The 22,594-nt window shown below is 38.7% G+C and overlaps 1 protein-coding gene and 1 long non-coding RNA gene across 3 annotated transcripts in view; one reads left to right on the forward strand and one right to left on the reverse strand.

Moving 5' to 3' along the window:
* LOC121643841 (receptor-type tyrosine-protein phosphatase N2-like) overlaps positions 1-22,594 on the reverse strand; it is a 252,573-nt gene that overhangs the window by 155,326 nt on the left and 74,653 nt on the right. For both annotated transcript variants that reach the window (XM_041991400.1, XM_041991399.1), the window contains exon 11: positions 11,732-11,811. In XM_041991400.1, the coding sequence (XP_041847334.1) occupies positions 11,732-11,811 (80 nt within the window). The remainder of the gene's footprint in view (positions 1-11,731; positions 11,812-22,594) is intronic.
* On the forward strand, positions 638-22,542 carry LOC121643843. Its single transcript, XR_006011176.1, has 4 exons — positions 638-649; positions 9,676-9,683; positions 19,119-19,126; positions 22,340-22,542. It is a non-coding gene; the product is annotated as an uncharacterized LOC121643843 (long non-coding RNA).

Genomic DNA, 22,594 nt, shown 5'->3' on the forward strand with positions numbered 1-22,594 from the left:
CTGGATTCAACCAAATGACAAACACCTGCATAGCAGCTGTAGGGAAGAGCTGGGAATCAAACCACCATCCCCCACATTAGTGGCCAATCTGCTCTTGGATAACAAATTCCTTCTTCTGTACAAGCTGCAAGATGGATGCAAATCAGTTTTGTTGTATTTGCCCCCCATACATTCATGATTTTAGCATATTTAGTTTTACGTCCAATCACAATTTATTAATTTAATCTACTGATAATTTGTTTTTTTGTTTTTTGCCTTTTCCTATTTAGAAAGATGGAAGGCAAAACCTTTGGGTAACTCGTGCATAGTGTTCCTCCACCAAGTTGAGAGCAGAGGTTGAGAAAGTTGAAGTTTTTGTTGTTTCATTTTGTTGTTGTTCTTTCTTCAAAGAAGGTTACATGGTTGGTATTTATTTGTTTACTTGTCTGGTGGTTGACAGGATTACTCAGAATGCAGTGGACAGATCTGCATGAAATATTTACCAGCGGTGGAGCATGAAACCAGCGAAGATGTAATTAATTCTTCATTTTGATCTGGTTCTGGATATGGTTGTTATTGGTAAAAATGGCAGGTATATGGAGTCTCAGACCAGTCTGGTTGGTCAAGTTTGAATGTTTTGCTGAATCTCCCTGAAGGACTCTGATTTTTGGTGCAAACTGGGAGATTATTTATTTTTAAAAATAAAACTTGCGAATTACAGCATTGGTTTTCTGATTGTATTTTCCAAACAAGTCAATTCTGGACCTGAATTATCAAACTGTCTTCACGGTTTGTTCAGATTAAAGTCCGACATCGCCAACATCCAGCCAGTGTTCGCCACTGGATGCATATCAAATGACTCAAGCCTCCACAACATTAATATTTTAGACACGTTGAGGGTGTTGTTGCAACAATTTCATAAGGTAGAATACTCCAATTCATTGGCATATTTTTCTGTTTAAATTGTATGGTGATTGATATTTGTGAGGAACTTGAACATGACTTTGAATTAACTGCTCATATTTTTTAAGAATATATTTAGGTCTCATTTGGAGAGTATATTATTTACTATATATAGCAAATGGCATATTGCAAATGGTATCAATCCCTGCCAAGACAAGATAAAACCTCGGCGTCTTCATGATAATGTCTTAATATTTCAGTAAGTGTAATTTTGTGATAATATAGGTATTATATGTCACACTTTGTGGCAGATAGGAAGCTTAGAACTGTGCGGGGAAAAAAACAGCAAGATGAAAAATTGATAATTAGGAGCAGTCAGACAGACACTGTAATTAAATCTGAGGATATTAAGAAAATTATACATGACTTCATTCTCATCCATTGCAGTTTAAAAATGTATATTAAATTATTCAGCCTCAGCTCAAACTAGGGAGGTCCAGTCTTGTTCTTTTGTTCTGCTGGGATTACAGAGTTAAAAGGATATAAATTATAGGAAATACAGCAAGATTTAAATTAGGTGATAAATAAAAAATGAAGCCAAAAGGCACCTTGACACTATCTTGTCATTTTAGATGTAAATGATGGAGCTATTATGAGCCTGTTCAGGTTTAAATGAAAAAGCAGTGCTGGTTTTACATGCATGTTTGATGTATATGTGCAGGTGTGTATATACACGGACAGGGTGGTGCTTGTTCACCAAATCAAAGCTGTTGTTGCTATGAAGGGCAGCAACACAAGCAGCACAAATAACCATTACAAAGTGTGAAATATGCAGAAGAGTTTAGTACTCCCCACATCTCACCTACAAAAATGCATCAGTGCTGCCAACATAAGCCCTCCTCTTCCACAGCTCTGCAGCGGAGGGAGGAGTGGAGAAGTGCTGCAAGTGTGAAGCCAGCTTTGCTACAAGGTGGCCATCTGGGCGAGGTCTGCCAACCCCGCCGTGAACGTCAGGAGCTGAGGCCAACTTGCAGATATCCTGCCAGCTGCAGCAGAGGGGGGGAGGGGGGGTGGCAGTGCCAGCAGCCCGGTGCCAACGCTGGGGAAATCAGGCCGGCTGGTTGGCTGAGTGACTGGCAGGGTGGCTGCAAGGTTGGCTGGGGGGATCACATTGCACCGCTGTGCAAACTCGAGCTCGGCACAACACCTGTGCCCCCCACCCCACCCCCCCGTCCTCCAATCCCTCCTCTTCGCTCAACGGCAGGACTCACAGATGCTTGCAAAGCTCCAGAGGACAGTGCAAAGCTTTCCGCTCTCTCTGAAGTCAGACCAAAATAACTACAGGTGACTCTGGATCAGCAGAGGGGTGTGCTGGCTTTTAAAACCCAGATGAGGCATCTTGAAATTCACACAATGCCTCCAGCTCCGAAATGACAACAGGCAAATAGATTTTCTGTTAAAAAAAAAAAAAAAAAAAAAGAGTAGTGTCACAGAAAAATGCATCATTAAACCTCATCCTCCTTTCTTTCTCTCCTTATTTTGATTCTTTTCTCTGGCAACAGGTGAGAGAAACGTCTACAATCAATAAGCCTTCGGCGTGAGATGAAAACTGATTAGCAGGTGAGCTGAAATGAAGTTAACTGAAATGGATTTGCCTGCTCCTGTAGGGCACGGGGAGACCGCTGGATGGATCCCAACACCAGAGCTGTTTCCAATGCAATCACACAGCCAATCAATGGCAACAATTAAAAGAGTTCCACACAATGACTGCAATGACACAAAGTCAGTCAGTGGTGTTGATAATGACAGCACGTGTGGACAGGATATCAGATGTCATTTGCAAATCTTTTTCCAGGACTCTGTCATTTATTTTAGCCAAAGAAGAGATGGCAGTCGTGTGTTTGCATCATCAATGCAGGAAGACTGCCTTGAGATGCAGCTGATGTCAAGACTTGACAATTTCCCAGCATGCACTTTCCAGAGGAACGATTATGGTGATGAAGACAACCTTTGAAAGGCAGCGTTAGGAAAGCACTCTACAGCTCTGAGATAACTTCAAATTGTCTATAATCACAGGATTTGGGAGCGAATAGGCCAACAAAGTCACAGAAAGACATCTAGCATTGCAACAACGCACAGTTTGAAAGCATTACTTAGCTATAATTACAAATACATTTCCACTTTGTTGTGACACACAAACACACGCAGGGAAGTAGTGCTGCAAGAAGAAAGACTGCAGTCTGAAGGCCTAGGGCCTGCACATCAATAACAGGGCGAAGTGAGGTAGATGAAACACATTACCTTGACCTAAAGAGCCCAGTAATTACATTTGGCATTTTGACAAGTGTTTAGCTGCAGCGAAGGTCAGTTCTGTCAGCATACAAGATCTATGCTAATCCACTCAGACAGAAGAAAACTAGGCGACATGAAACCGGAGCGAGAGAGAAGGCCCAGATGCAAACTGAAGTTGTGGTGAAAGTGGCCTAAAGCAACACCGCCCTCCCCAGAACATCTTCATCAGACATCAGGTGTGATGTCTGATGAAGTTCTGCTCTGATGCTGAACAAATTTCACTTCTGACTCAATATCTGGTGGAAATTCTCGCAGTAGAAATAATGAAAAAAAACCTGTATAAGTGTTGAAGTGATCCCTACCTGAAACAGGTGTCCAACCTGTTGCAGAATCTCATACGGCTGCAGCACAATCCAACACGGTTCTTTTTTATAAAGTCATGCAAAAACATGCAAAGAGTGAGGGAAAACAAAGTTCTACATAGACAAACAAGGTCATACAAGGTCTAGTGTGATATTTGTTGTGTGTGTAACATGGCAAATATTACTATTCCAGATGTAAATATATCAGAATGAAATGTAAGACTAAATAAAAATAAGAGTAATATTAAGAACCATAACCAAAAGAAAATCATTATCTTAGTTGTTATAGGAATAACACTGGCAATAAGAGATATATTTGGGATATTAGAAAAAGGGGGAAAAGGGGTACATGGCTCCAGTAGATTACAAGTATTTGAAATAGAAGCCATGACATTGTTATGATCACCATGGAAACCCAGAAACTGGAGAGGTTTGCTGGTAATGAAAGATGTTCCATCCAGGGTTTGAACTTTATGAGCTTTAGGAGGGATTTAATTTTTGGGAATGCACCCTGACATCCCGAGTCACATGCACGTGCATATATATTCCTGCACAGGAGCACATTCAAAAACATTCTGCTGCTACTGCTTACAGCTGAAACCATCAAAATGGTCTCATATAGGGACAATAACATCAAAATCCTCAGATAGTGAAATCAACTTTGATCTACCACCACAAAAATTTAATTAGGAGGTCAATGCTTGGACGCAGTGTTGAAACAACAGCTCCCATAGGGAGTCAGTCTCATTGGAACAGAATGGATCACCTGGGTCTTGGTTCAGAAACACACTTGCATCACCAAAAAAAACCCCACAAATGTTAAGACTAAGATGAGTCCTGTTTGAGCCCACTCAAAGTTAATGTCATGGGCTGTTAAAATGCTTTTACAGTTTTCCCACAGAAAAAAATTTGTTGCTGATCCATTCTACAACACACCACAAATGGGTGGTATGGGTGGCTGCTGTGTGGTGGTGAGTGCAGCGCTGCCGTACATGGATGGCCACAGAGGGAGTCAACGCAAAATTCAAATTCTTTTCGTTAGAGAAATATCAGGAACTGTATGGAAAAATATTTAACCTGAAAGTAAACCATTTTATGTGCTCAGCTCCCCTTGGCTCCCTGTGACTCAAACCATGGTTACAGCTAACACGAGGTAAACATTTTTTACCTCAATATGTATTATTCCAATGTTGATTAAGTTTGGAAGCCAAAACCTAAAGAAAAAAATTGTATTAAATCTCCCAGTACACTTCACCATCTTTCCAAACCTCCATGCAGATTTTCAATCAATCAATCAACTTTTATTTATTTTATAAGTGATTTACTTTACGGACAATTTATGCATATTAAAATAAAAGAATTCTTCACACACCAAAGTATATAACATAGCAATTAAAAAGCAGACACCTGATTATAGTCTCTTTTTCACAGTCACATGTGTGTGCACACACACAGGTGCACACACACACACACACACACATCCACCTCTGCCCTCCCTCTCTGTTCTCTAGTTTCTGTTTAAATAAATGTTGGCATGAAAAAAGAAAAGCATTCTTGCATTTTATCCCTTTTATTTTAGCTTTCTGTTTTTTATTTAATTCCTTTTCTTTTTAAAGTTGTTAACGTACTTTGTAATGCTTCCTACACCCCACAATGCTTTTCATGTTTTATGTAAAGCACCTTAAACTGTCTTGTAGATTGTATTTGCTATACAAATAAAATTGCCTTGCCTTGACACTGCTGTGAAATACCTTGGGGATCCATCCCCACTAAGAGCCAGCCCACCTAGGACCACAGTAGGTGCCACCACAGGAGCCCCGGGTGTGGAGGATCCCCATGAGGAAAACACTAGAGTTAAAAATGTTAAAAAGATTAATAAGCCTAAAAAAATTAGCAGGAAAAAAATAAAACAAAGGAGTTTATAAAAATAATGTACAAAAATAGAACAATTACTAAAACAAATAGTGAAATAAAATATAAGACAAAAAATACCTAAAAATTCTGTTAAAAGCTTAAACGAAGGTCTTGAGTCTTTTTTTTTAAATCAACAGTCTCTGCAGATTTAATCAGTTTACACGTCTGTCTCTAATAAGATGGATGTGTAAATAGCCGTCCTGCATGTTAGACATGGCGGTGCTTTAAAATACACCTGGGGGCTCCACACCAAGTGTTTGTGTGGTGAGTTGGGAACAAGTGTTTGAAAATGTGAGAATTGCACTGGTATGTTGAAAAAAAATGCGACATAGACAAACCTCCCACCTCAGTATTCAGAGGTGACCTTGTGATTTTCTTTTTGCCATATCTGTCTCCAGGATCCCAGTTTGCTTTAATGGTGCACACACACACACACACACACACACACACACACACACACACACACACACACACACACACACACACACACACTCAGAAGGTGCTCTCACACCTGGTAATGACTTAAATCAGCTAGAACAGCAGGAATATGTGTAGGATGTTCTCTATGTACAAATAAGGATTGGATAAAACAAACACCTTTATAACATTGTAATACTGAATGGACAAAGCAGGTCATTTAATCAAAATCCTGCATGATCACCAAGTCTTTAAGCCTTCCTTGTAAGTTGTTTATCATATGTATAAACAAAAAATCTGAAAACCATTATTTACAAATGAGACCAATTTTATTGTGGGGAGAACCTGCAGCAACTCCTGGATACTGTCAGAAGGGATTAGATGATGCTGCAAATACGGTTCATGAGGATTTGGTATGTTAAAAGAAAAAAACAAAAAAAAAAACAAAAACAAAACATTTGTCACTGTGTGGGTGCAGCTATTTCATTTTATAATGACATACTTTTGTACAATACACGGAATACTGATTTATAAAAATACTCTTAATAAACAAACATAATAGTAAAGTTCTTATTTCTGCCTCCTGTTTCGGACCGTAATAATTTAAAGGATATGTCTGGAAATTTTGTTTGCGTTTGTTGTTGAGTGTGAACTTCTGTTTCATTTACTGCAACTTTTTCTTCCCATTTTCCCACTTTTTCTTATAATATTGTGGTTAAAAATAAACTTAAACTTAATAACAAGCACCTGCTTAATGTGCTTGGCATTGCTGGCAGTAAACACAAAAGATGTTTTAACAATTAGCAAGTAATGCTAGCAGATACTTATGACAGATGGTGGCTGCTTGTCCACAGACTGTTTATGTATTGACACAAACGTTGGGTATAGGTGGTCAAATCTGGTACTAACTGTTTGAATATACAAAGCCAGGCTGGTTTAACTCAGGAGGGGGGAAAAAAAGGAAAAACAAGCATTTAAACCTGAGCAGGATCTGTCCTAACGCTCTCTACTCTCTGGAGAGGACAGCGTTTGGGCAATAGTGAGTAACCATCTTCACAGTGAGGAACGTCATTAGCATGTTTTCAAAAACAACTGCTGGTGGCGTTAAAAAGTAGAAGTCAAATGAACAGACGGAGCAGGGATAAGGCCATCTCAGCTGCTCTCCTCCTGCTTTAAGTGCTAATTGAGCTGCCCGCTGTCTTGACCCTGACCCCCGGCCTATTCATGGGGTCCCGTTCTCACGGCCGTGACGCACCACTGGAAGTAGCCTCTGGGTCCTCCACCCACCCTCCATCGGACAATGAGGGTCACCACCTTGCTGCCCACCATCTTGACATCCACCCCCACGTTTGACAATGGCCCCCGGTGGCCCTGGAGCCTCTAACAATAGGCAGACGAGCGTGACAGAAGCGGTAATGTGGCTTCTTAAAATGCAACACTGAGTCTGGCTGGTAAGGCTGCATTAATCGGACCTTTTGGCTCCTGAGGGCCGAGGTCAGAATCAATCCGGTGTAAGAAGTAGCGAGATGATTGGGTTTTAAGAGGACGTCTGCAAAGCTGCAGTTAGAACTGCATGTTCTATGTTAGACCAGAGAAATAACCCCTATAGAAAAAATGGATGAATTTGAGTGGATTTCTCCAATTACACTGGGCCAGGTAACTGGTTCATTACTTTACAAAACACATTTTTTCTAATATCCATTAGAATAACACCAGAATATGTGAAATTAGGCTGGTGATAATGACCTTTATTTTTTAATATGATGCTATATAATATAATATAATATAATATAATATAATATAATATAATATAATATAATATAATATAATAACTACATACATGATACTACCTAGTCATACTAATTATAATGAGAAGAGCATCATTATTAAGTCTGAAATTACTTTAATACATAAAATAAAATATTGGACATAATCATATGCGACATAAAAACTGAGCCAATAAGACATGCTACTATCACCCAAATTACATCTATGTTGTTTTCCTTTCTTTAAAAATTTTCTTGACAGTTCCACTAATAACTGTTGAAATAAAAATAAGCTGTAATTAATTTCTCAGAATATTATATACGACTGAATACTCATCTTTAACGCATTAAGCCTTATTATAAAGTGAAACTGAGGAAGAAATTGCATCTTAAAAAGGAATTTATCTTATCTTTTATTCACTTATGTAAAATCTGTGAAGTGTAAATTGCATGTCTGTGTTACCAGGGCTGTATTATCAGATTTGAATTTTTCAAACTTAACTTGATATTTGCACGTTTAGCCAGTCACACCCATCATTCTCACTGGTTTAGTCATGATTTCCTTCCTGAAACACGACTGTACACAGGAAGTAAAGCAGCTCACCTTTTATTAGTAGGTTGTGGATCAATCCTCATATTCGGATGAAAGTGTCTGCTAAATAAATGTTGTAAAATACCATACACACCTGTATGTTTAAGCCTTTAACATACACCATGAAAACACACCATTACTCCTGCATCTCACTTTCCAGTCTCTACCACACCATGACACCTGACTGATGGCAGAAATTGCATCAAATAAAGTTGAATTACTTTTTAACACAGCTGCAAAAACCCAAACACAGGTTTGTGTCAGAAGAGATGGACGTCCACTTTCTTCTCTGCACTGGTGAGTGACTGTAAATGATGATGAAACGACGTCATTACACTGGCCGTGTAAAGCTTAATGTCTCAGAAAAGCTCCATAAACCCCGGCTGGAGGCGGAGGTGGGGGGATGGATTGATATTCTAGTTGAATATGACAAACGACACTTTAAAGATGGCCCGCCCACACCGTTGCACTTTAGCTGAGAGGACGCTGCATTTCATTTCGAGCACGTTCTGTCAAATGTTTGCATTAATGGCAATCGAGGTTCATCCGTGACCCCGCCGAGCTAGCGGGAGCGCCGGGCAGGAAATGAGAGCGCCAACAATAGCACTTAAAAACAGGAGAGAGGCGGTTGCATAATCAGCACTAAAAGTGTGTGTGTGTGTGTGTGTGTGTGTGTGTGTGTGTGTGTGTGTGTGTGTGTGTGTGTGTGTGTGTGTGTGTGTGTGTGCATTGAGGGGGTGAAAGAGAAATTGAGAGTGTGTTTGTGGAGGTGGGGTTGTAATTATCAACCAGGGATAGAAAAAAAAATAGACAGTGAGCTACTTGTGTAAGTTATTTTGACAGGCTCATTTTCCCAGTGTAGGTGAAATGAGTTTGTGTGTGTTAGTGTGTGTGTGTGTGTACGTGAATTAGGAATTATCAGGACAGTCTGCTCTCTCTGGACTGACAGTTTGGCTAATGGCAAACATTCCTCCTTTCTTTATTCCCCACTTCATCAACACCCTCGCCTCATTACCGAGAGTCATGTTGCAGCCTTGTGCACATGCAAACACATCTGCAGACCTACCTGCACTCTTGCCAGCAGGACTGTGCAGAGGCAGATTACCCAACATGCTACAGAACATCCTGAACTGAGGTGTTTTTACTCAGAGGATCTTGAAACAGAATCACTGAAAATTCATCTTCAGAGATTTAAAAAAGGTGCCAATGAAATGATGAGTTACCCCCACTTTTATAAGGAGCAGAAATTTCCTTCATCATGATTAAGATGCTTTTTAAAAGCTGGTGTCACGTGACTTTTCTTTGTTCACTTAAAGCCAACAAAACTTGAGGATTCACCTACACACACACACACAGTGGTCTAACATTAACTTATTGAGTTTGCCAGGTTTGGTTATGGCTTATGCAAGCGTCTGAAATCCCGACATGATGTACAGATGCTGAAATACAGCACTGACTGTAAACACATTGAATATAACAACCAAACTGCCTCTTCTTTGACTATTAAAGGACTTCTTTGTTAAAGGTGTCATGAATTTTACTGTCAAACTGCACTTCTGTCCATTTGTTGCCTTTGTTTTTGATTAGGCTGTAATAGTTACAAAGATTACTAAAAGAAAAGAGAATTCATTAGGCAATGCAATTCTTTAAATCTGGAATCATAGTTTTTGCTTTATGGGAAATGAATTGTGTCCCATTGTGACAGCACCAAAGCATCAAGTTATAGAAAAGTTGGTAGGTTGTAGAAGTGTGGATGAAGTTCAACAAAACTTCCCTAAAGGTTGGTTTACCATTAGAAATACTGAACATGACCTGATTGTAACTGCATCATTTTAAAAAACTTAAGAGGTAGCGATTCATGTACGATTACTTCAGGTTTCTTGCAATCAGTGTGAGATGTGTGTGTTCTGGTTGAACAGAAAGTGAGCTAGCAACTATAACAGCTAAGTGGAGCAGAGTAAGATCATAATTACAGTATTTTGGTGTCTTTAATGAGATGAATTTCTGTATTAAATATCTGAGGCGGAACAGAGGAATGTGTAGAATGCATCAACAAAGACAATCAGTGAGAAAATAAGGGAATTTGGCACTGGACAGCTTTCATCTTTAACATTTGTAGGTTTCAGATATTTATTTCTCTCAATATTTGGTCACCATTTTGGTTGTGTTACTCAATAAAGGATGATTTGTTTTGTAAGAAAATGTTCCTCTTGAAGAATTTTGACATTTCAATTCCACTTTTTCTTAAAGGTCAACAGGACGCCATGGACGAATTTCCCATAAACTCATTTAAAAACAAAGTCCCCCCAACCCCACTTTTTTAAACTAGAAAAGAAAATCTATTAACTTCCCAATCAAAACAACCAAATATATAATAATTATTCAAATTATTTTAACCCTTAAATGCCATTTGGGTTACATGACATCACTATTTTTGTTTGAAAATCATAAATGTACTTATTGTCCATATAAGACATGTTAGGGGAATGGGAATTTCATTTAAAAAATCAAAATCACTGTTTTTTTTCTAATTTTTAAGTACATTTAATACTGATTAAAAAAAACCTCTAGCTCTCAAAGATGTATTTTTGGGAAATAAACCCTTGATGTTTCTTTCTTTTTCCATAATAACAATGGCATTGTGCTATAAAACTGCCATTTGAATTGTTAATTTACTTTTGAATTTATTTAGTAACTATTTTTTAACATTTAAGACTTATGAAAAATTATTATTGTTATTATTATTATTATTAATATTAATATTAATAACAATAATAATAATAATAATAGTAATAATAATAAAATACTTATTAAACATCTGCAGTCACCTGATATGTGTTATAAGAAAAACTTATGAAATGAAAATAGTGATATTGTTTGATCAAACTGACATTTAACAGGCTTTTTTTAAAAAAAAAAAAAAAAGGAATGAAGTATTTTGCAGTGTTAGGACTGAAGTTGACAAAGATTTGAGAAAAAAAAGGAACAAATGTTAATCTGCAATGTTTTTAGAGTATTTGTAAGTATTTGGGAGAAGACTTTTTGTTCTCAATGACTCAAAAGCGTAGTAAATTAAAGGGTTATAACATATATTGATGCCTGATGATGCCTTATTGTGAACAAACATACAAAACTGAATTAGTTAATGAATTTTCTCATTTTCAAGTATAACTTTTTTTCTTTTCTTTTGCACATATGCACCAGTCCAACGGATATCGAAGTCAGAATTAAATATTAAGGTTTGATAATTTGCCTTAAAATGAGCCCAAACTGATTACTTTGCAATAGTAAGTGAAGCTGAATAGACTGCCATAAAGTCCTATCGAGGGTATGGCAAGAACATGCAGCAGCTTACAAAAAAAGCCACAAATAATTTACTGAGGTGTCATAAGTTTAGAAAAAAAGTGCTCATTGGGAGCCCCAGGTGCAGCAGCAAGGCAGTAATAATGGGCTACCTTTTCTCCTGTCATAGTACAGACAACATCATGCAGCCAATGAGAACTTACCTGCCACGTTGGCCACATCTGCGGTGCTGACGTTCTGGTTGTTGGGGCTCACTTTGAAGGTCACGGCCGGACCCACCACCCTGTGGAACACACATATATACACACATACACATTTAAAAGCTTCACAAAAGGCATGTTCAGAATTTATTGTCCTCAATGGCTCTGCATTGTTTTTCAGATGGTGAGAGTAAAGGAGTTGTGCTCATTAAAACTCAGCCATACATGGCACTTCAGGGACAGAAAGAAGAAGAAGAAAAAAAAAAGCTGTAACCTGTGGCGATCCTTTAGGCTGTTGCAATCCCCATTATCACTGAGAGATAACCTCTTGAATCTCAATGTAATGTGCCTGCCAGCATTTAAGCATGCAAGGAAATAAAGATAAGATGGGGGGTCAGGTTGAGAGGATTTTAGTTATCAAAAGGATGACGTTTTAATACACATTTTTTTCAGATGGGGAAATTACTCAGCTTATTATACATTTACATTTTGATTCAATGTACTGTGACTACAATACATATTGAGTGAAAGAAATGGGGGTACAGAAGAAAAAGGATTGAAGAGTCTTTTGTTATGCGCTCCCCCATGTTCATTCGGATTTTTTTTTGGTAATAACGCAGCTTGAATTGAAACACTGAGCAGGAGACGGAGAGAAGCTGGGTGGTCAGAGTGGAAGCAAAGTCTCCCAGTGTGATTAACTTTTTGTTTTTCCTGCAGCAATTCAGCTTAAAGGCCCAGCTGGAAGATACATTAGCTAGACTCCCTCCAGGATGCATTGTGCAGTGCTATAAGAAGTGACGGCTACTGTAACAACACTGATAGAAAATATGGTGACATTATTAATGCAGCAGGTTGCATCCTAATGTTGATGGCAGGAGGGGGGCGGGGATGGTCCAAATGTGTTCAAAGTGGTTTCACGTTGATGGATTTAAATTGTTTTCATTGCCGAATTGAGTGCATGTTGAAGGCAGTGAGGTCAGCCTCTTTATTCTAACAATTAAGGTAAAAGGATCAGCAAAATAATTAACACAATGCACAAAATGAAAGTTTTTTTTTTTTTTTTATTCAGAAACCCACCTCATAGTTACTTTTTTTTCTTCAGTCTTTCTACTTTGGCTTTCTGTACATGCCCTTTATTTAAGTCATGTTTAACCAAAAATTTTACACAAAATGAAGCAAATTCTAACATAATTTTTTTTAACCCTTTAAAATGCAACGTTAGTAGAAAAAAATGTCAGAAAAATAATATTTAGTGCATTTACTGTTTACTGATTTACTGGGTTTTAGTGGTCGTCTTGTAACCTGAGGGTTACCGGTTCGATCCTCGGCCAAGTCGAGTTAATGTCGAGGTGACCTTGGGCAAGACACCAAACCCCTAACTGCTCCTGGTCCGCTCGTGGTTGAGCGTCTTGCATGTTAGCTTCCGCCATCATTGTGTGAATGTGTGTGTGAATGGGTGAATGTGATGTAAGATGTAAAGCACTTTGGGTACAGGTACAGTAAAGCGCTATCTGAAAAAGGACCATTTATCGTTTCACGTTACTGTAGTGCAAAAGGAATCCACCAGGGGGCAGAAGACAAGTATCAGATTGTGTAAAACAGGATTTTGAGCAAAGTTTTTACCATAAAGTGATGCAAAAGGTCTCAGAAACTATGTATAAAATATTATACATATGGCATTAAAGGGTTAACAGTTTTTTTTTTTTTTCTTACCAGTAACAACAAACTCAGCAAGACTTCATAATAGCCACACATCTTAGCCTAACTGTTGGGTTAAAACCTCCAAGCTTTTGCTTTTCAAAACCGTTGAAAAGTTTGGATGACATTCCCAGCAATGCAACTTCTTAATTCATTAACTGTTATTGTGGGTTTTAATTGGGTTTCTTGGGTCCTGAGGCCAGTTTATCAAAGAAAAACATGACCAACACTGACTCAGATTCAGCAGCAGTAATGTTATACATTTCCAGCATTTAAGGTGCAATAACAAACTAATTAGACAGAGTCAAATTAATGATCCACAAGGGGGAAATATAATGAAGCCAAGTCTTGAAGAAAAGTAAAAAAACACTTTTCTAAAACCCTTATGAACTACAGTGTTTTAGCTTTTTTTTTATATAAAAATAAATACATTTTAAAAGATGCATTATCCACATAATATTTATGTTTGGAGTTTTAGAAACAAAAGAAAGCAAATAGCGCCGGTCTCGGCTAGCCCATCTCCCGAACCCAACAGCTCATTTTTTCTCCATCATTATTTCTCCTCCAAGCGATAGAGCCGATATATTTGTCACATCCATGACGTGATTCATCAGCTGGCACAGGTAAAGTCTCCAAGTGTGATGAAAAAGGGAAAAATCACTCGCATCGAGTGGATCACATGTCCATCTGTCGAGCTCTGCTACCCAGGACAGATCCAGCACAAAGACACAGCATCGACATCAAAATTTGTAAATAGCCTCACAGGGTAAAAGCAGTTCACACCAGGCGATTACCGCATCATCAGCTGCTCACTTTATCATCTGGAAAAACTGTTGGACCCTGAAAACATTTGGAATATCATCTTCCATGAAAATTATGAAAATCTTTCATAAATGCTTTTTTTTGTAGTTTTCCCCAAAATGTTTGTGATTAATCCAAACATCCCTAAATATAACACATATGATATAAACTGTCATACTTTGAAAGCAAATTCGCAATGTATGCCACCTTCATGGCCTGAATGCTGCTTTTAATCATGAATGCTGAAACATGAACCTGTTCTTCTCACTGTAAATGGACTTAACAAAGTGGAACTAACAGGCTTACATTACTGATTGGTTATTTAAATTAACTTAAATGTGTAATTGGTGGGAGAGAAAAACAAACCATGGAAATGATAATGGGAAAATCCGCTGCAACATCTCCTGAGATATATAAAGGGATATGCACCAAAACATTTAAATCAAAAGATCATGTTCAGTTCTGTTAAAGCAAGTTCTGAGATTTTGGTTCAAAAAAGTTAAAAGTGTGACACACAGTTGCTTAAACACGTTTAAAATATGTGGAGCTATTTTAAAGAATCGTGATGTTTTAGGGCAAGTATAACAATCATCTGTGAGAATGCAAACAAAGGCCAGTCCCACCCATAAAATTCAAATTTTCTAAATAGACTACTGCATTACCGGACAAGCAGTTAGCTATTTAACTGTTCTACCTTTATTCTTGAAAGGCAGCTTCTCTGGACAACAGAAATTAAAGAAGCAAAAGAGGGAAAAGGAGCTTATTGAACTTATTTATGAAAAGTGAAGATGCAGTGATGGAGAGCTCAGGATCACCACCAACACCTGTCTCATTATTAGGCTCATTTTACAACCGTTTTACCAGAGGCAGCTGGGATTAACAAATCCACACAGACAGTGCTGTAACTGCTGGACTAAAACCTTTTTTGACTGGTCAACTAACCTAACATTCAGCTCCAGCTCGATGGGAAAGTGACACGTCTCTTTGCAGTAGAGACAGGTTTTAATTAGCTCCAGCTCAGCGTGGCCACCATGGAAACAGAAAACATAGCTGTACATGCTAATTTTCCCTGAGAATGGCGCAGTCAGGACAACAAAAGGAAGCAAATTCCACTTTTTCTTAACAGAAAAACATAACTGATGAAGAATTATCTTTTTCATCTGTCATTGAAATTCTTCCCATCTAAAGCTGATGTCTGCAGCTCAGCCAAAAGTCAAAAACTTGCCTGTAATTTGCCAGAAATGCAGCCAGCAGGCTTCAGTGTAATGCCATTGCTTCATATTGCAGTGACACACCACCTATCCTCTAAACTGTTTTACGCTTGAGCAGATGTATTTAAAGAAAAAAAATGTGTCTGAACACAATACACCTATGTAAAAACTCTCACTCCTCATTGTATGCTAACACACTAATGCACTTACCTCCTCAATTCTAGTAATTCCTAAACATTTTGATGACCATAAACCCTACTCAGCATTTTTTCAAACTTTGTCTTAATTTTAATACAAAACAGACTTTTGGTATAAGGAATCGATTTCTTATATGTACATGTGGATATTTATTAACTGACAGAGTCCAGTTTAAGGTGGAAAAAACTCTATTCAGCTGGGTCAGTTCAGCTTAAATTGCTACTCTTTACACAAACCATTGCTGTATAAATATTGCATGTCAGTACGTTTTTAAATATTCAGATGACACAATTTTAATGTCTTGAACATGCTCAAATAACCCCAAGCTGCACCAACAAGGTGTCCATCAGGTTATTTTAGAGTCACCACTGCCGTTTCCATTTTCTATTCACAGCTAGAAATGTAGGCAGTTATTTTTATATAATATACAAAAGCTATTATGCTTGAATGTAATAATCTGGTGTGATGATTGATAACACCAGATTATGATAAAACAATCATATTGAAGCTGTCTGAAAGAAAGGAGAGCTAATTATTTCCATCACCTCCTCAGGTGGTTTCGGGGTGAGTAAAGAGATTATAATTCTCTTATTGTTTTACAGTATTATGCAACTTTATACACTTTCCTACTAGATTTAATGTGAAAGTGTGTCCAAACGTTCAACTGGTACTGTCAGTGTTTGTTCAATTTAGAGTCAAGATCTCTAGAAAAGAAACATTTGCTGTCAGTCGACTCTGCCAGGAACTTTACTAATCAGCTCACCATTTCACTCCAAGCATCGTCTCTACTCTCCATCACGTCTTAAATATCAAAAACTACCCTTGAGTCAAAAATACAAGGTTCTCACATTCCAACAGGGTTTGACCAACCCAAATATTTCATCCATCTGCAAACTAAGACTTTAAAAGTAGATTAATGGGGTACTGAAAGGAGTTTAATGTTTCTTTTGTGATTGTAATGTGCTTTGTTTTCCCCCTCCCCACAAATACTTGTCCTAAGAGTATTAACCTTTATTTATACAAATAGAAGGATATAGAGACTTATGCCTTTGGACGGTGGGAGGAAATGGGAGTGCCCGGAAAGAACCCACGCATACACGGGGAGAACATGCAAACTCCACACAGAAAGGCCACCATTTGAACTCCTCCCCTTCTTACTGTGAGGTTGCAGCGCTAACCACCACACCACCGTGCAGCCCTAAGCTTGTGTTTTATGGCTCATGATCCAATAAATGATCCATGCAAAGTCAAATTCTGTTCTCTCATTATTATTGTGAAAGTATGCAGAACACAAAAAACCTGGTTGGGTTTCGTTCTCTGTGGTGGCTGCTGGTTGCTCGAGTCTAGGAGCCCTCTCGGTCTGCAGCTAATATTGTGCATACTTATATGACTGTTCTGTTGTCCTGAAGGTTTAATGGCTAGACCCTACAGTTATGTTATCATATGTTTGTTGCTGGTGTTTACGTTTTGCTCAATTTCTCATCTTGTAGGTGCTCCTGATGATTCTTTTGTTTTCTTACAGAAGCAACATGTGGTTTTCTATTAGATTTTTTTACAGATGTAGCAGCTGGTTAATTTTTGGTTGTACAGTTGTTGCAGTTTTCCTTCCTTTCTTCTCCTGAGATTTAAAATATGCAGTTTCTTAATGCAATAACCACATACCATGCCCTTTTTAAACCATAAGTCAGCGTAGTCAGTCTTCATTATAAACTCAGTTATCCACATGCAGGTGATAGTTTATTTTTCCTTATTCCAGTCATTTGTTTGATCTTAATTCCTGAAACTGATGCTCATTTTAATTAATCTGTGTCTAAAATTTTATTCAATGAGTGCAGTTGTGTAGAAAAACCTGTCAAAACTAAACTTGTATTAATTCCCTTTTTCCAAGGTTTTTTTTTTCTTTTTTTGCTATTTTAGAAGTCTGAATCTGATGAAAATGTAAACTTAAGCTGATTAACATTAAAAGCTACACAACTGATGAAGACATTCAGTGCTCACAGCTCTGCCCTACCACGCTCACGTCCATCCAGTTCAGGCCCACTCTCTCCTCCTTGTGGCGGTTTTTTGATACAACCCTCAGCTCAGACAGACATTACATCACCTCAGCACTCTTGTTTCAACAAACAAAAAAGAAAAACCTTTAGTCTACACTCAGTGATGGTTACGCAACAGCCATCATTATTCGACAGCCGGCTCCAGTCAAAGGCTCTGCTAAACCACCCACGTCAACGCATCCCGCCCGCCCGCCGTGCTGCCCTCAACCACCACCAGGCCATGGCTGCAGCTAAAACACATTTCCAGAGCTGTTTTTGCTAAAAGTGCTCACCGTCAGTATTATCTAATCAGTATTGAATTGTTCCAAATGAAATGTAAGGGTGTGAGTCACTCTCCAGGTTTGTTTTGTGTCCTGGCACAGTGTGCAGGCTCGCTTTTATGATTCATACGTAGCCAGGGTGGAAGTTTTGCTGCAGGCTTGCTCAACTGCTGCTGCTCTGTGGCTGCGGTCTCCAGAGAAAAGCGTTTGGGAAAGGAAGCTTAGCCGTCTTGTCGGCGACTGAGGTTGAACAGGTCGCCAACTACTTTGTTCAGGGATACTTCTGTAGCTGTAATATGCTAATCTGCAGATACTGTGTGAAGGTGAGGGTTCAGGTGCCTGTGGTGATGCTGCCTGGTAAATGGATGAAGGAGAGTTTGTGAGATAAGGGAAAAATGCATGGGAGGGAACTAAGAGGGGTACATAATGTGGGATGACTTTGTAAAGTCATTTCACTTTCAGCATAAACTAAAATTTAAAAGCAGCAAAAAATAAAAAAAAAAAGAAAAAAGAAAATCTTTAGCTTGTTTGTTTTGCCTTCTCCCATTTTTTAGATATATCAGATACTACCAACAAATGATGAATGACGTCTTTTGAGTGAAATTAACTGTGTGAAAGAGGTAAACATTTTCCTAAACACCATCCTAACTACCAATTATTCTGTGAGCCAAAATACTTCATTTTTCAGCCAATATAATAATTTATCTTTCAGACATTTTCAGCACAGTAGAAAAATATCTCATCCTTCACATCCTTTAACGCAAAAGCTTTCATTGCTCAAATTATTTTCAAATGAAAGGATATTGGCACAAAGAAATACCGACTTGATGTGAGCAGGTTCACTTATGCCAGTGCAGCGTCACATCATTCAATATTTAGTCTTGGGAGTTGCTTCTGTTACAAATATGAAGACTTTCTGAGCATTTCTGATAGAACTGTGGAGTCTTATTCCATCCTGACAGAGGTAAATCAGTTACTCAATGAAGAATACATGTTCTTTTACAGCTTTAACATTCAGGCCAACAATATCCACACAAAAGCTTTTACAGAATTGTTCTACAAGGAAATTTTCAGGCAGTTTTTTTTTTTTAATAACTCACGAAACCAGTGTAGATCACTGGAAGGAAAGGTGACTTATTTAAGTACTTGAACAATAGAAATCACTCAGTTCTGTCTGTGCTCTGTTTGTTCTGGAGTTTAGTCAGTACTTCCTCTAAAGGAAGAGGAAAGATCAGTTTTTTTCTCAACACAAAACTTAACAGTACCAAACATGTAAGATATAATTGAGGTGGACATTAGGAGCTAAAGGGCTGCAGGGGGGTGTGGTGGTTGGCGCCGCCGCCTCATTGGAAAAAGGTTCCTACTTAAAACTCATGCTGGGGTCCTCTCTGTGTGGAGTTTGCATGTTCTCCACTGGGTACTCTTGGCTTCCTCCCAAGGTCTTAAACATGCCTCCTAGGTTAATCTGTGTTTTTTTTTTTATTAGTATTATTATTATTTTTCCTCCCTAGCATGAATGGTTGTCTGTCACTCTGTAACGGCCCTGTGATGGACTGGTGACCTGTCCAGAATCTAACCTGCAGACACTTAGACCCTTTATAATAGAGTCATAGCGCCAGACGCAGTCTGAAGTGTGTTAATATTTCTCCCTCAGTAAGGAGATAGTCTTAAAAACAGAATATTGTTAAAATATAGAATAAGATATTTAAGTACTGTGCAAAAAACTAAAGCCATCCTTTTTTCTATATAAAAATGAAGAGACATTAATGGAAAAACTGACTCAAAACTGTACAAGTCAAACAAGTCTGAACATCAGTATTTGATATGAACACATTCATTCGACAGCACAGAACCCTCTTAAACAAGCTTTTGTCATCTTTAAGTCACCTTTAGGAAAAGTTCTTCAGTCTTCCCACAGGTCTTCGTTGGATGTTTCTGGCTTTTGATCCATTCTCTGTCCATGTGACCCCACACTATTTTAATAATGTTGGAGGTCCAGGCTCTGAAGAGGATTCATCACTCCATCAGACCTGTTGCCACTGAGTTCTTGTGTAATTTGGCATACCTCAGTCTTTTCAGTTTCCCTTCCTGAAGGATAGCTTCCTGACAGCCACCCTTCTACAGAGATCATTTCTGATTAGGCCTTTGGCCAGCAGAAGATGGGTCAATTAAAAGGAACAGATGCATCTCTCCTGTATCAGGTCTGGAGCCCTTTGGGTCCCTGACATCCTTAAAAAAAGGAATGGCATCTTATTCTAGGTTTCAGTAACAAACAGCCTACAGATGCTATTTAACTATGTTTCTTAAGGTATGTGTAGCCAAAACACTGGTTCATCCGTTGTGTCTCTACTTGAATGATTAATAGGTCAGTTTGAAGTAGCTTTAAAAAAGAAAGAAAACCTCTTCTAAAGATGGTCATGTACAAGGACTGGACTGAAAATGAGTGAAAAGGCAGACAATGTCCAAATAAAAACTTAAAGACCTTCAGAAAGCTTGGAGAGCTATTGCTCAAGACCAGTTTAAAAGATGACAAAGCTTGGCTGGAAAATATAAACAACAGAGACATGGATTAAGACTAGAGCACAGTTGTGCAAAATATGATGTAAAAAGTGGACGTTAGCAGGTAAAGGAGAAGCAGGGAGGTAAAAGCCACAGGTAGTCTGGGTAAATCAGGAGTGTGGGTAGACGCGTCACTCTCAGACCTTCGTCTCTGGGTTTAATCATTCTGCTGAAGGTGACTGCTGCTGCCACAGTGATGAAAAGCCGGGCGGCCTTGAAAAATAAGCATGGCGCCTCTGACAAATTGTCAAGGCGGCTCCCCCTGCTGGGCTTTTACTGTGCTCGCAACAAAAGAGACCCCCGACTTTCTCCTCCTCTCTCTGCAACCATATCTCCTGTGTCACTCTCTCGCTTTCTCTGCCTCCAATCCATCACCCTCCCCTGTGTGTGGCTTCATCCTTTCATTCCCAGGATAGAAAAACAAAGACAAAAGGTGCATTAGAACAGGAGAACAGTGCAGGCCACCCAGGGACTCAATACAGCAGCCGAGCGGCACGGCAAGGTGCCGAACGAACAACAGCGTCAGGCAGCTGGGGGGGCGCATGTAATGTGTGTGGTGAGTGTGAAGGTATGTGTGTAAATGCCACAATCTCAAGCCACCCAACCCTCACCTGGCTGCACACAGACACATACTAATACATGGACTTCTTTGTCTCACTAACTTAATCTGAGTTCAGTTCTTCTTAAATTTTGTAAATTTACAGTTAATTTACTGCATAAAAGCCTAAACACACACACACACACACACACACACAAACACACACACACAAGAATCCCAAGAACTAAAGGCAAAAAGCAGTTTAACAGGGTAAAAAGTTTCAGCTAGATGTTGTTGCACAAAAACATCACCTTTAGAGGACAAACACAAACCAAAAAGTTGATAATTCCAGCAAACTGAGCTGTAATAACAAGATAACAGAGAAATAATTCCAACTGATCCTTTACACATCTCCATAATCACAATTTCATAAATGCCTGAAAGTTTTAATCTGTACAGAATATTATCAGCAAACAAAGGGTAAAATGTCAGAAAAATGGGATACAGTCTGAGTACATTTCTTTCCCTTAAGGCACAATCTGGACTTTTGAACCCGCTTGGGCTCCTAACTGGACATCAAGAAAACTATTTGCACCTTTTTGAGGGTTTGAAGGTCAGTTTATGCTCTCAAGAAGTAAAAGGTGCATATACAGACATGAAAACAAATTGTTGGCGCACCTCTGTTAATTAAAAGAAAAGGCCACAAAGTCACTGATATAAGTTTAAACTGACCAAAGTAATAAATAAAAATTTACTGATATGAAAATCAGACAACTTAAAAACAAACAAATGTAACAAGCCAGGACAAAACATGATGGCACCCTTAGAAAAGACCACATGGACATGTTTAACTAAAGTGTGTCCTATAATTAGCATCGCAGGTGTCAGTCTGTCTGCCTATTCATAGAGTGACAGGTAGTCACTGTGCTGTTTGGTGACATGGTGTGTACCATGCTTAACACGGACCACCGAACGCAAAGGAGAGAGTTTTCTCAGGAGATTAGAAAGAAAATCATAGACAAGCATGTTAAAGGTAAAGGCTATATGACCATCTTCAAGCAGCTTCATTGTACTGTAACTACACTTGCACATATTATTCAGAAGTTTAGGTTCATAAGACTGTAGCCAACCTCCATGAACGTGGTCACAAGAGGAAAACCAATGACAAACTGAAGAGATGTGTGAATGGTAACCAAACAGCCCACAACAACCTCCAAAAACGTTAAAGATTAACTCTAAGGTAAAGGTACATCAGTGTCTGATTGCCCCATCCGTCGCTGTTTGAGAAGAAGGACAAAGAATTGGTTTCAAAATCCTGCTGTTAGTTTACAAAGCGCTGAATTGTTTAGGGCCAAAGTTCATTCAGGATCTCCTGGTTCATTATGAATCAACCAGATCTCTCAGGTCATCAGGGTTAAGTCTGCTTTCTGTTCCCAGAGTCAGAACTAAACATGGAGAGGCAGCTTTCAGCTTTTATGTGAAACAAACTCCCAGGAAACTGCAGGTCTGCTGAAACTCAGCTGCGTTAAATCACAGTTAAAAACTTT

The sequence above is a fragment of the Melanotaenia boesemani genome, chromosome 8 (assembly GCF_017639745.1).
Source record: "Melanotaenia boesemani isolate fMelBoe1 chromosome 8, fMelBoe1.pri, whole genome shotgun sequence".
Lineage (NCBI taxonomy): Eukaryota > Metazoa > Chordata > Actinopteri > Atheriniformes > Melanotaeniidae > Melanotaenia > Melanotaenia boesemani.